At 39.5% G+C, this 13,493-nt stretch overlaps 1 protein-coding gene across 1 annotated transcript; it reads right to left on the bottom strand.

Annotated features, from left to right (window-relative positions):
* Window positions 1-1,792: 1,792 nt before the first annotated feature.
* LOC308304150 (junctional adhesion molecule A-like) lies at window positions 1,793-11,940 on the bottom strand (the record flags this gene model as incomplete). Its single annotated transcript, XM_080748709.1, has 8 exons — window positions 1,793-1,800; window positions 5,764-5,814; window positions 7,135-7,213; window positions 7,340-7,542; window positions 7,994-8,137; window positions 8,312-8,428; window positions 8,877-8,936; window positions 11,892-11,940. The coding sequence occupies 8 exons, from the start codon at window positions 11,938-11,940 to the stop codon at window positions 1,793-1,795; spliced, it is 711 nt and encodes a 236-aa protein (XP_080604835.1).
* Between the last annotated feature and the right edge of the window lie 1,553 nt (window positions 11,941-13,493).

The following is a 13,493-nucleotide window of genomic DNA, read 5'->3' as shown; positions in this document are numbered from 1 at the left end:
GGATGGAATATGCAAAATTGGACAGATCCATGTCGATCACATGACTGTCGAGATACTGCCTACCGATTTGTAGGATTTTTTGACAAAATCTGTAAGAGTAGTGTACAGAAATGTGTTTTGCAAACATCAGCCACTAGGCTGTGCTAGATCAGGCCCATTTGAACCGTTTGTCAGCCTTCTGATTGGTCCCTGAGACTCAGTGACTGGCCAACCAGAAAAAAACATTCACTTTTCGCTACCGGGGGTGGAGTTATGGAGTGGGACGAAGTCCTTTCGTTCTTTCACCGTGGTGCGGTGATGCGGAGCACGGCCAGCGTGTAGTACGGCGCTGCGCGGTCATAGCGATTTCGATCATTATAATGAATAAGCTTCAACAGACTAGTTCACATGAACCTTATCAATGTAACTAAGAGTTTCGATTGGGTACATATATTTTAAATGGGCAGAATTACGACAGCCAGCCTATTATGCAGTGGCTGGCTGGCAACTTCCTACCCAAGATGCACTGCGCTTTCTCTCCCTATTTCTGTCCTCTGCCTGTTCCAGAGGATTAAACTAATTAAAACATATATTTTCGGGGGAAAACACCTGTTTTGCAATGTAACTACTGTACTTTCTTCTTCCCTTTTTATTAATATCACGTAGATGTGTTTCTTTTGGTACTTTAAATAGCTATAATGAGGCTATGAAAAATCTTTTTTCCCCCATTCATTTCCAATATAAAAACAACCTGCCCTGGTTTTTCTGTCCCACTGGGATTAAACTAATTAAAACATATATTTTCGAGGGAAAACTCCTGTTTTGCAATGTAACTACTGTACTTTTTTCTTCCCTTTGTATTAATATCACGTAGATGTGTTTCTTTTGGTACTTTAAATAGCTATAATGAGGCTATGAAAAATCATTTTCCCCCCATCCACTTCCATTATAAAAGAATCTGCCCTGGTTGTTTCGTCCCACCTATACTAGTAACAAGAGCAAAATGGGGCGGGATTTGACATACAGTCCATTGGCATCTAGGGAGTGTGTGTGCTCATTTTGGCAGCGACCGGGCCAACGGCGACTGGACGCACGGACGGACGGAGGTGAAAACATACTCTCCTCCATGACTTCGGCTGGTGGAGACAATGATGAGTTGTGTGCATAGCTGCATACTTACTGCAGACTCTCAAATGTGCATGACACTTTTCTTGGGAGACTAAGAGATGTGGAAGGACCTTGTTCAGACTTTTTTATTCTAAAGCATAAAAATAAAGATGTATGTATTAACTCACATCACATAATTTGAACAACATGTAAGCATAAACACGTCCTTGAAAAATAATTAGGAAAAAAGCTAAACCATTTTTTTCTTTCAAAATCAAAAGGTCAAAATCTTCAACATTATTCATTATCATTGTCATACAAAATAATTGAAAAAAGTCTGTAAAACGTACAGTACACAGTAAACTATACAATATACAATACATTTTAAAGTTTAAAATCTAGTTGAAAACATTTTAATATCTACACAAACTAATAGTAATTCAAATAATGATATGTGATATAATTGATCTAAAACCACAGTTGTAATACACTACAATTTAATGCACTTGAATGAGGCACCATGAGGCAACTGTAAAATAAAGTGTTTATGCATTTTCGGTGTGTATGCAGTTGTATCTATGTTGTTGTGTGCATGTTTGCAGGTGCATGTACAGTATATACAGTAACATGTGTGAACTGTGGATATGTATATTCAATTATTGTTGAAGATTCGTTTGACTTCATCCACATGTCGTGTTGGGTTGACCTACACGTCTGCATGAGGAGTTGAAACAGAGTAACAATATTTAAAACAATGAACTCTGCTGAACATTATACTATCATATTTTATCTACTGCTTTTCCTGGAAGTATAAACTCTTTCAGTTTTGTCAGTCGCTGATTTAGAATTCATACACTGTATCTCTGCTCACTGTAATTTCCTTCAACATCCACTCTGCCTCAAAATATATGTGGCTATGGACTCTGATGCTACCGTACTTTGCTGTAATTTTAAATTATACTTGGTAGAGATTTGGTCTGTGTTTACCCCCTCCATCTATTTTGATACTACAGTATGTTGCACACACATTAACAATTTGGTCGCATGTCCTCTTCCCTAATTAATATAGTATAAAATCATTTAAAAATGTCTTTCTAAACTGCAAGTGCATGACATCATGGATGGTTGTATGTCTTCCCAACCAGTTGTTGTTTACATGTGTCTGTCCAGACTCATAGTCGCTATGTAGTAAATGGCTGTCACCGGCAGAGGCATAAAAACCCTGAACAAGGTTTTGTAACGTTATACACTGGCAGAATATATATTGTTCACATTTGTTTGTGTGCTATAGCTATCATCACTTAGACTCAGAGACATGTTTCTCCCTGGAATATGAGTCAATGGGGAGACTATTTTGTATGATCAAATTTGTATCTACGGAGCAATTATTGAATATATCTTGCCAATATTTGGTATTACTAAAGATGCAAGACAGGCTAAGATGCAGTGTTCCATTTTAATCTGAACGCTGAGGACACTGCATCTTAGTCTGTCTTGCATCTTCATTTTGGTGTGCTGCTTTTTCCACTCCTGTGGATCCTTGAGTTCAGTACCTAGAGCTAAGCACCCACTGCCCAAATCAGTGAAAGCACACCTGTTCTCTTCTCCTAATTTGGTATTAGTACTTGGTAAATAGTTTATTGTTTTCTTCCTATGGTAGGGGTCTTCAACGTTTTTAGGCCAATTAAGGACCCCTTAGCTGAGAGAGAGATGAAAATAGCCGATCTATCTGCTATTTTTGCCTATAAAGTTAGCACATGCTTTATGTGATGGACAGCCGAGGTGCAACACTTATCGAACTAATCTTGCTTGCGACACTGTTCTGTTGTACGACAAAGTATAAAAGTTAATCAGACTAATCCATTTACATGATTATTAAAAACAAAATATTCTATGTGTTTGCGTTTAAATATATTTTTTATTACAAACAAGCACTTCTCGATTATTTGATGAATATAAAAGGTAATTGATATATTAATTGCTAGGAAGATAATCAATAGTTGCAGCCCCAATGCATATAGCGTGTGGTATTGACCTACTTGGTGAAGTTCATACTGACACTGCAGGTTCACACAATTTATTTTATTACAGTATATGAGTGATATGCATTTGACCTGCCTCTCTTCTTCTTTCACAAGTCAGTGTTCTTTTAAGCAGTGTTTTGTCATATGGTAGGCCTACTAATTACTTAAAAACTTTCTGAAAAGTTGACTGTACAGGTAGCTGAATGGATCAGTTCAACCTTCAAAACAATTTGGTCAGTGGCTAATGATCATTTCTACATACTCAGTGGAGTTAATGATTATTTTAAAATCCTGTTCCACGCAAAACCTTGAACCAGAATGTCTGTGAATATTGTACATCAGGGGTTCTTTAGCTCATTTTAGCTCAGGACCCAAAAAGACAAATTAGACAGATCTACAAGATCTACAAGCTCATCTACAAGCTCTCGAGGTGTTGTGAGCTTGTAGCTTCTTAGACATTTATTTAATTTATTCATGAAATAACTTTTTGGAAATGTTTTTTGATAATGACAGGCGTTAATTTTGCTCAATAAACGCCTGTCTCAAATAAATGCCAGGTTCGGTTAAACGCCTTGGCCCTAACCCTAACCCTAACCCCAATTTATTTTAACTTATGGTCGTTTATGGTCCAGAATCACTCATTACCTACTGTCGCTGCCTGGGTGTTCATACCAATTAAAATAATAATTATTATAACTAGCCCTTACCCGTTCAAAGATATGAGCTCCGAAATGATGTGCAGTGTGTGGGTTATGGGATGTGCACTGTGCACACAGTATATGAGGGATGGAAAGTAACTTTAACTGGTGCTTGCATGCTAATATGTAGGAGCATCAATGTAAGAAATACCCGTTCCATGTAACGGCTACAGAGATACTGTGTACCGATCTGCATGATTTTTGGACAACATCTGTAACAGGGCCAGAACCCCCCAGCCCCCCCGCCCGCCCGCCCGCCTGCACACACACACACTCCCCCCCCCCCCCCCCCCCCGTGTGTGTGTGTGTGTGTGTGTGTGTGTGTGTGTGTGGGTTTGTGTGTGATTGTGCATGGCCTGAACAACAGCGCCCCTCCCTTAACATGTGTGGTCACAAAAGGTACTGTAGGCTAAATAGATATAGATACACCATAAAAATGCTAATATACAGCATACGATTTGTGAAAGTGACAAACGGGCTTCACAGTTATGTCAGGTGTGTTCATATGCTGATGGTGATGCGATTTCAGATCAATTGCTCCAGCCACCGAGGAGAAACGCTGAGACAGACAGACACTCACTCACTCACTCAGACATTTGCAAAATTATAGTATAGATGTTTCGATTATTATTACTATTATATAGTTTGAGTAAAAAAATAACCAAATAATGGCCCAGTGCTGGCCAGTGCCAAAATAAATAAAAGCCTGTTACCAAAAGCCGCCTGGCCTCTTTTAAGCGCCCGGGGTCTGACCCCATTTTGCGAAAATAAACACCCGGGTTACTAATTGGTTATTTACGGTATTACAAACAAAATGTAGAAAACAAAATTAAGAGACCCATAAAAATGGGTCTGTGACCCACAAAACCCAGTGTTTGGGAACCAGTGTTATACATAACACAATGTACAGGTACCTGTGGCTGATCCAGTCTTCACTTCAGAATACAAAGAGCTCTCAAGTGGATCAGCAGGCGTCTCTGCGAAGGAGACGATCTGTTAGGAACACTTGTATTCATGTTTATCCATGCTTTGCTGATGCTACCGATACAAATGATTGTACGCCATTACGAAGACACAGCCTGCACACACAGTGTGTGGTAGTTCACCTACTTTGTGAAGTTCATAGACTGACTCTCTGCATGCAGGCTCAGACACAATATCTAACTATTAGCTGAAACGATGCCCAAATTTGGAGATGATGTCCGCCATCTGTCTGCATGCTGACATCACTGATAATAAACCATGGTAAAAGCCGCATGCTGAAACAATGCCTACATCACAGACAGGTATTGCACAACTGGACGTCAATGGTGACTGTTCTGCCCAATGGGCACCCGCCTGGGTTCTCCAACATTACTTCTGAGCCTGCTACATTCAATCCCTCATATACTGTGCATAACCCCCGGGCACAGGACTAGTATGGTGTAATTTCCCAATTTATGGTGGCATGAGTAACAACATATGAAACCACTCATACACTCAAATTGTGGGCTGTGTTAAAACAAACCCCTTCTATACAGTCATTAATCTATATATATTAGTTTAATTTCATATTTTTTGGTTTGCTCATCCTTCTTCTTCTTGCCCATGTGTTTAGTTCAATCTGTGAATATGTCACATCACTGGACTCAGCTGCAAGCTCACCTGAAAGAATGAATCATAGACACCCGTAATTCAATAACCTTTTCAAATAATTTCCTCCTAATAATATGTATTTTATATTTTTTGTTTGCTCACCCTTGCTTTTCTTGGCCATTAGTTCATCCTTTGAACATCTCGCATTGCTGGACCCAGCTGTAGGCTTGTCTGAAAGAAAGTAACATAGACATCCTTAAATTCAATTACCAGGTCAAATCATCTCCGCCCAATTAATGTCTATGATCATGTCAAATCTAACTGCTCCCTCGTTGAAAATATGCATATTTTATCTTGAAGTACAGTGTATGCTAATGTACCTGTTTCAGTGGCTTGAGAGTCTTTGATTGTTTCATAGATGTTGTTACCACCTAATGGTAAAGGAGAATAGAGAGGCTGACATGATCAGAGTCATTCCATGTTACCATTGTTGGTTGAAACTCTGTAAACACTGAAAACGTATTGTTTTTAAATGGATTCAAGTAGAACACATGTTAAACCACATATTGGAAGAAGAAAGTAGCTGCTGATTGATGGATGGATGGATGGATGGATGGATGGATGGATAGATAGTAGTCCAATTCTCAAGTGTGACTGATTGATTGTGATTGGTTGAAATTCTGACCATGTTGTGGGGAGTGTCCATCATCTGCACTTCCTCTCTGGTTGGTCATCTGGTCTGAGTCCTGATTGGTTCCCTGGCACTTGACAAATCTATTTCAAGATTAATAATATTTAAATAATATCTTCTCTGGCCATGTTTTAAAATTAGAGACTCTCACACACACGCGCACACACACACACACACACACACACACACACACACACACACACACGCAAACGCACACGCACGCGCGCGCGCGCACGCACGCACGCACGCACGCACACACACACACACACACACACGCACGCACGCATGGATGACAAAGGTGTCAGCAGTCAGTGGGGGACAGCCCTAGAAACGGAGAGCTGTTCTTACCTGTCCCAACATGATTCTGTAATAAAAAATAAAATGATAAAAAATATGTTAAATATTGTAACACTGCAGCTGTTCAGTGTCACAATATGCTGTCTGAGGGCAATTTCCCAGCATGAGTTAAAACATTTTTTTAGATGCGGTCCGCTTTTGAGACGTTCATCTCACCATTGAATGTTTTGTATCGATACAACAGGAGCAGAAGGATGGCCAGTAGAATCACAACAAGAAGTCTCACAATCAGTCCCACTACATGTGGAGAACTCCGTTCTGCTGGTCCAGACACTGTACGTTGAGACACTTTGATGGCATTGAAAATTAAACAAAAAAATAACTACATTTTAACAAATTGGGTATAATGCCTCCAACAATAGTGAAACAATCAACTATTGTTATAAACATGTGAGACCACGGTCATGTTTGTTATTATGTAATACTTTACAAACAAAACTGTAAAGTGTTTTTCTTTAAGGAGTTGAGACATTCTCCACCTATTAGCCTATAACATTATGACAAAGAATGGTATATGAAAAAAACCTGTACCTTAATTTGCATATTTTTTAAATATATGCAAAAGTAAAGAGGGAGGGCGAGCTCTCAGAGGGGTGAGAATTGGCAACAACATTGGGAAAAAATGGAGGACAAAACAGCCAAAAGACACGTTTGTACACTGCAAGAAACAAATACTTACGGATTTCCATTTTTTGAGCTTTACTGCGCTGAGGAGGGCCAGCTTCATTGATAGCCTCACAGGAATAGCTTCCAGTGTCTGCCTTGGACACAGCGGGAAATTCCTGGGAAGGGGAGTCACAAACAATTTGAAATATCTGCATGTGAAGAACTTGACTGAAAAAGGCACTTCAGCGAGTGCTATTGTCTATGCCTGCTGGTGTGAATGGGGATGATGAACATTAACTGACTAGATTGCCATTGACTCGATTCATCTTGTAGGTGAGATTTTTGAAGTAGGAAAACTGGCTGGGATTCTCAGGCAGGAGCGTTCCATCTTTGTACCACTTATAGGTCGGAGGAGGTGAACCATCACTGTCATGGCATGTCAACAGGGCAGTCTTGCCTGTTGTCACCGTCTGAGGGATTCTGACCAGGGGTGGAGATGGTGGGACTGTTGGGGACAACAAGAACATACATTTAGCTCATAGTAAACTCACATATACACACACTACCTTTTGATACAATGATTTTTATTAATTATACATTTAAAGAGGCGGTGCCATAGTTTTGTACTTTTTCTGGTTTTCATGTGTCCAAAAACACACATACTTATTACATCACAGAATCAACCCCTCCCCTAATTACCATTCACCCAACATACGTGGGTGTGGCTAACTTCAGCTGGGTCACCACCCACCATGACAACCACGCATACCAATGAACTGGTGGGTGTGGCCACATAAAAACATAATTTTAACTCTTTCTGTACACTTTTGGAAAGAAAATCTTCCTCCTAGTATAATCATAATACCTGATAATCATGTTTTAGAGGGGTGAAAAATCATGGCACCACCTCTTTAAAGAATTTTAAATGGCAGAATTTAGGTAGTTCACAATCTTACCTAGAACAGTAAGCTTCACTTTCACTTCCCCAAACTTGGCATTGCCAGCCACCGCACAATAATATCCTCCATTATCCTTGCGAGTCACTTTGTTGAATCTCAAATTACTACTGCCGAAAACCGTGACTTTGTCCCTATATTGTGCTGTGGAAGAAACGTACAATTACCAATTCATTCCCATGTAATTATTTGAAATAAATGGTTCACGTACATGACCTATTTGGCTCCCATGAAAAATGTGGACACATGATATTCTAAAACAAGAAGTATCATTCTACCACTAGAAAGAGATGAGGTGTTTTGCATGTATTGACTTACCTTTGATTTGCCCACTATAATAAACATATGTCGTTGAGCCTTTCTTGTCTACAAACTTCCACTCAATTCTTGCATTTGATCCAAAGTCAGCCGAGTAAAAACATGTAAGATCAGCACCTGAAATGAAAAACGCAATCAGAGCAGACAAAATAATGCTGTGTTGCTGTGTCACAAATCCTGCAAGCTCACAATTGGCCCCATGACAAGAGGCTTGTATCAAGAAGCTGAGTAGGCCTATTACAAATAAAGATGGCTACATTTGGCCAGTGTTAATAGCCCTAAAATGTGACATCTGTTAAGGCTACGCTTAACACAATTGTATTACTACAACAATTGCATAAGTGAAGTCTGATAAGAATTACAGGAATTTAAACAGATTGTGTAAATTTGTTGTAATTACTGTATAAGAGTGTAAAGTCGCTAGTGCAGTATAAGGTATAACGTTTTCAGGGGTTTGTGCTGTATGTGCTTGTTATCTTTCTGTGTTTTGTCTTTTAAATTGGAGTTCTGTGAATTCTGTACAAGGCATAAGCATTCTGTCCAATCTTCTTTCAGGAGGACTCACCTTCACCTTCCTTGGCACGTACATTTGCATTTGTGGTTGTCACTGTGAAAACCCTTGCACCTGGAAGGGTGAGAGTCAAAGGAATAACGTCAAAGTGTAATATAAGTGTAGAGAAGCTCGGAAGCGGGGATTGAACTCGGGACTCCCACTCGCCAGTCCAACGCACAACCAGTCGTGCTAATAGGGCTGAGCCCGATTAGCAGGGCTGTTGTCGCTGATTCATGGCTGGTACTAACTGTGGGGTATACAATCACCCCCCTGATCTTTGGAGCGCGTCCTCGCGCTTCACACTTCACGCCGCGGACCGCCGCACACGACGTGGACCTGTCCCTCACGCGAGGATACCACGCTCCTCATCTTGCCGACAACGCCAGATTGTAGTGATGCGCGGAAGCGGGGATTGAACCCGGGACTCCCACTCGCCAGTCCAACGCACAACCAGACGTGCTAATAGGGCTGAGCCCCATTAGCAGGACTGTTGTCACTGGTTCATGGCTGGTACTAACTGTGGGGGCTACATAAGGATTAGGAACATCAAATCTAATGCAATCATGAGGGCAGTACCTAAATATTAAATTACCTAAAACACTTGTAAAAAATACAATAAAATAGAAGACTGGACGAAATTAACAGATCAATATACAGAAACACAGACAGAAATGCCATGGGCCAACAAGAGCAGACCTAGCCTAGCACAGCTAAACAATCCACCCATGTTAAAACAAGGCAGTTAGTTAGCTGCATTAGTATATCTGGCTATGCCAGGCTAGAGCAGACCTGTGTCTTGGTTGACATTTCCCTGTCAGAGGGATCAAAGCCAAACAAAAACAACTAACAAACACGCCCTAAAACTTTGAGCAACAGCCAACCAGCACGCCCTCAAGCCTGAGGGTTTAGGCTTTTTTTTAGGGTGTACACAACCAAAGTGGTTTTCTGCTGACACACAACACCTCCAATGAAACCCTTAACCCATTTAGGCCTGAACACATTATAACGCAATATTTTATGCTTTAAATATACAAGAAAATTGCAGATATACAAGCTCACAGCGCGGCACCGAGTGCCGGACTGTGACATGATATGTGAACTAAAGACAGAGCCCCTACATTTTGCCTGTTATTGTTCAAAATATGATATATATTAAATATATTTATTATCACATACTGTTCTATTGTCTGGCACCGAGTGCCGCGCTGCGAGCTTGTAGATCTGCTATTTTTGAAAAGGTCGTGAAAATATGCGCAAATCTTTGAATATATGTATTTTCAAAGCGAACGTTTGTAACTCAAATTTTGCTTCTGGGTGGTCCCTGGAACTAAATATTTTGAGATGGGTTTCCGTGGCTAAATACATTTTGGGGGTCCTTCAAATGAAAAGGTTTGAGAACCACTGACATGGTAGTCTCTCAAGAACAGACTAACTGAGCTCCATTTAAGTGAAAAGGACCTTTTCTTTGACGATGGCTGGCCAGATTGCTGACATATAGAAACATAGGTTTTTTCCAAAAATATTAGAAGGATTCAAAAGACACTTATAGAATCGGGTCAAAATTCTAATTTTCACGATTTTTCAAAAATAGCAGATCTACAAGCTCGCAGCGCGGCACTCGGTGCCAGACAATAGAACAGTATTCGGGGTCGCCACAGCGGCCAAATCAAGTTGGGCTCCCATCGACTTTAGTGATGAAAAGTGATGAGTCAGAGTTTTGTGGGTGCTGTGGTGACCCCGAAGGTCGCCGACTCGGGCGCCCTAGCTAAATCATTAGAGCATGCCCTGAGATACATCTGTGCAAAATGTTGCACTTTTAGACTGATTAGCACGAGAAAGAAAACCCTAAGGCCTCCGACTAACTTGAATACTCACCCATACGTGTATTGTTTTCTGAGGCCATTTCTAGCCCACGGAATGTTTTTTGTGCAAAACAAATGCCTGCAATGGATTCAGCATCATGACAAACCCCTAGTTAGACCCCTCAGATCCTCCTTAAATACCCAGAAAAAAAATCTTTTTCTGGGTATTTTCCTCCTGGGTGGATTTCTTGTGTTTCAGGCATTAAGGGGTTAATAATAAAAAATGCTCAATGGATATCACTGGTCATCATCTTGAATCCTTAAGAGGTGACCCCAAGCTACAAGAATCAGTTGAGAAAAAAACTTTTACAGGCGAATCCACGTTCACCCCCACGGCTCCCGGACTATTAGGGTCAGCTTTACAATTACTACTTGGTAGTCTAGTAACCCGCTATAATCCAGAATAGAATTCAACTACAGTCACCTGCCAGTCACAGTCTGAGTCTAAGACAGATTTTCCCATAAAAGAAACTAAAGACAGAGCCCCTACATTTTGCCTGTTATTATTGTTCAAAATATGATATATATTAAATATATTTATTATCACATACTGTTCTATTGTCTGGCTGATGCTTTTTGTTAAATGTTTTGCCTAAATGTGGTTATATGGTAAACTTTATTGTATTTGAGGCCTCCCCAGAAAATGAGATGCTACATCTCAAGGGATTATTGCTAGTAAACAATTTAAATGATACAAACATAATACACATGGCATCCGTGTTATAGGCAGTGAAGTGTAGAAAACAAATCAAGCATTGCTTGTTTGGCTTTTTCTGTGGGCGGAATCTGCGACAAACAGCAAGATAAGGTGGCACGGTCATAGTTTTGGTATGACCTGATAAAGGCTCGTGGGAAAAGAAAAGGCTTGTGTTGTGAATACTGAACAGCCATCCAACAATACACACAGGCTTGAAAGACACCAGCCTAAATGAAACAATCAACTTCTCTCTTCAATCATGAAACAGGTTTCAGAGGAAGTAATGTCTATGATCCAAAGACAAAAACGTGATATGTGCACTGGTATCAGCCAGTGGTGTAAAGTAACTAAGTAGATTTACTTAAGTACTTTACTCGATTACAATTTACAATACTTTTTCTTCTGCTCCACTACAGCAGCTCAAGAGCCCCTGGGGGTCCCTACAATAAATAGAAAATCAATCTTCACCTTGACTGTGTCCATATGAGAGGAAGCTGATCAGCACTGAAAGATACATTATTTGATGAGTTAATATCAAGCAAAAAGTATAAATGACTGCATTTGAATTATTCCTACACGACACACACAAAAAAGTTCAATAACAACAAATAACATCAATTTGTCCAGCAGCTTAACTTTAACAAAAGTTAAGTACAGACAATTTATTCCTTCATTAAAATGGTTCAAATACAAGTTAATTAGACCTACTAGTAAAAGCTATATACTCACAAAGGAGCACACAGGGCAAGATGTGCCCCCTCTTTTCCTTTGATGAATGGCTGTGAAAATCTAATACTTTCTATTCTAGTGCAACTACTATAATACTGCCGCGTGAAACAGGGAAATGAGAGAGAGAGAGAGAGAGAGAGAGAGAGAGAGAGAGAGAAGGGGGGGGGGGGGACTACACAATGGATGGCATAGGCTATTTGATGTTACATACAGTGATGTGTCGTCGTGTAAATGATTACTGGATAAATCCTCATCTTTCTGTCTTCTCGACCAGTTTCATGAAAATCTGACATTTTAAATGTGTAATGTATAACATTAGCTGTTCTCTCCCACCTATCCTTGTATGTAGCCTACTGTACTGTCGGTGTGCAAAAGAACGTTTTCTATTAAGTTTAAAATATGCAAAATGGTATAATGTCAAAGTCCTCAGGGTTGATAAAGGTAATTAGGCTAATTGCTCAATAATTTAATATGCATTGGTAGTCGAATGAAATGCACATAGTGAATACTAAACGCAACACATCGGTGTTTACAATAGAGAGAATTCCTCTGTTTGACTAATTCTATAATATTGTTTTAAAATATATTAAATTGCATTAGTCAAAAAAACAGACGACTACTGTATATAACTAGAAGCAGTGCTCTTCCGAGCACAGGTCTCCACCAGGTCAGGTATTAATTATTGTGGCCTCCTGGTGGCGCTACATGTGAAAAGGGTGTCTTCTTTGGCCTTTAACCCTTTGAAGTTCCCACCAAGAAAGATTATTTCTTTGCATTTCCTATTCCCTTTAGGCATTAATAACAACAATCAATTGTTTTTTTTACAATACACCCACCAGTTTTTAAACTATAAGCCTCTACCAAACGGTAGAGATGTACGTTATTGTTAAGGGTGCATTTGATAGAAACAACTTTAACTGATAGCTAGAACAATGAAACTTCTCCAGTGGATTACTTACATTAAAACAAACAAAAAATGTATTACAAGTTTTCTGAAACTTTATTTTTAAATATGCAAATGATGCATTATATGCGCAAAAATGCCACATTTTCATGTATTTTGGGGGCATATATCTGAAGATTGGATAATGGCAAATTGAAAAATATTGTTTCATTTTCTTGACGTATTAGTGACAAAACAAATATCAGATGATGAACTTTAGATAATGTGTTGAACTTTGATAATTACGGTTGAATAGGTGAACAGGTGTACTGTGTATGTTGATTGGACACTACTCTTTTACCACTAACAGACATCTCAACCGTTTGGTAGAGCATATTTTTTAAACAAGAATAAAATCTTACTTTTAGAACTATTTCAGCATATATTATAATGACAAC

Source organism: Nannobrachium achirus (assembly GCF_963921795.1).
Source record: "Nannobrachium achirus genome assembly, chromosome: 19".
Lineage (NCBI taxonomy): Eukaryota > Metazoa > Chordata > Actinopteri > Myctophiformes > Myctophidae > Nannobrachium > Nannobrachium achirus.
Note: the sequence above shows the minus strand (reverse complement) of the source record. Positions and strands in the feature narration are given on the sequence as shown.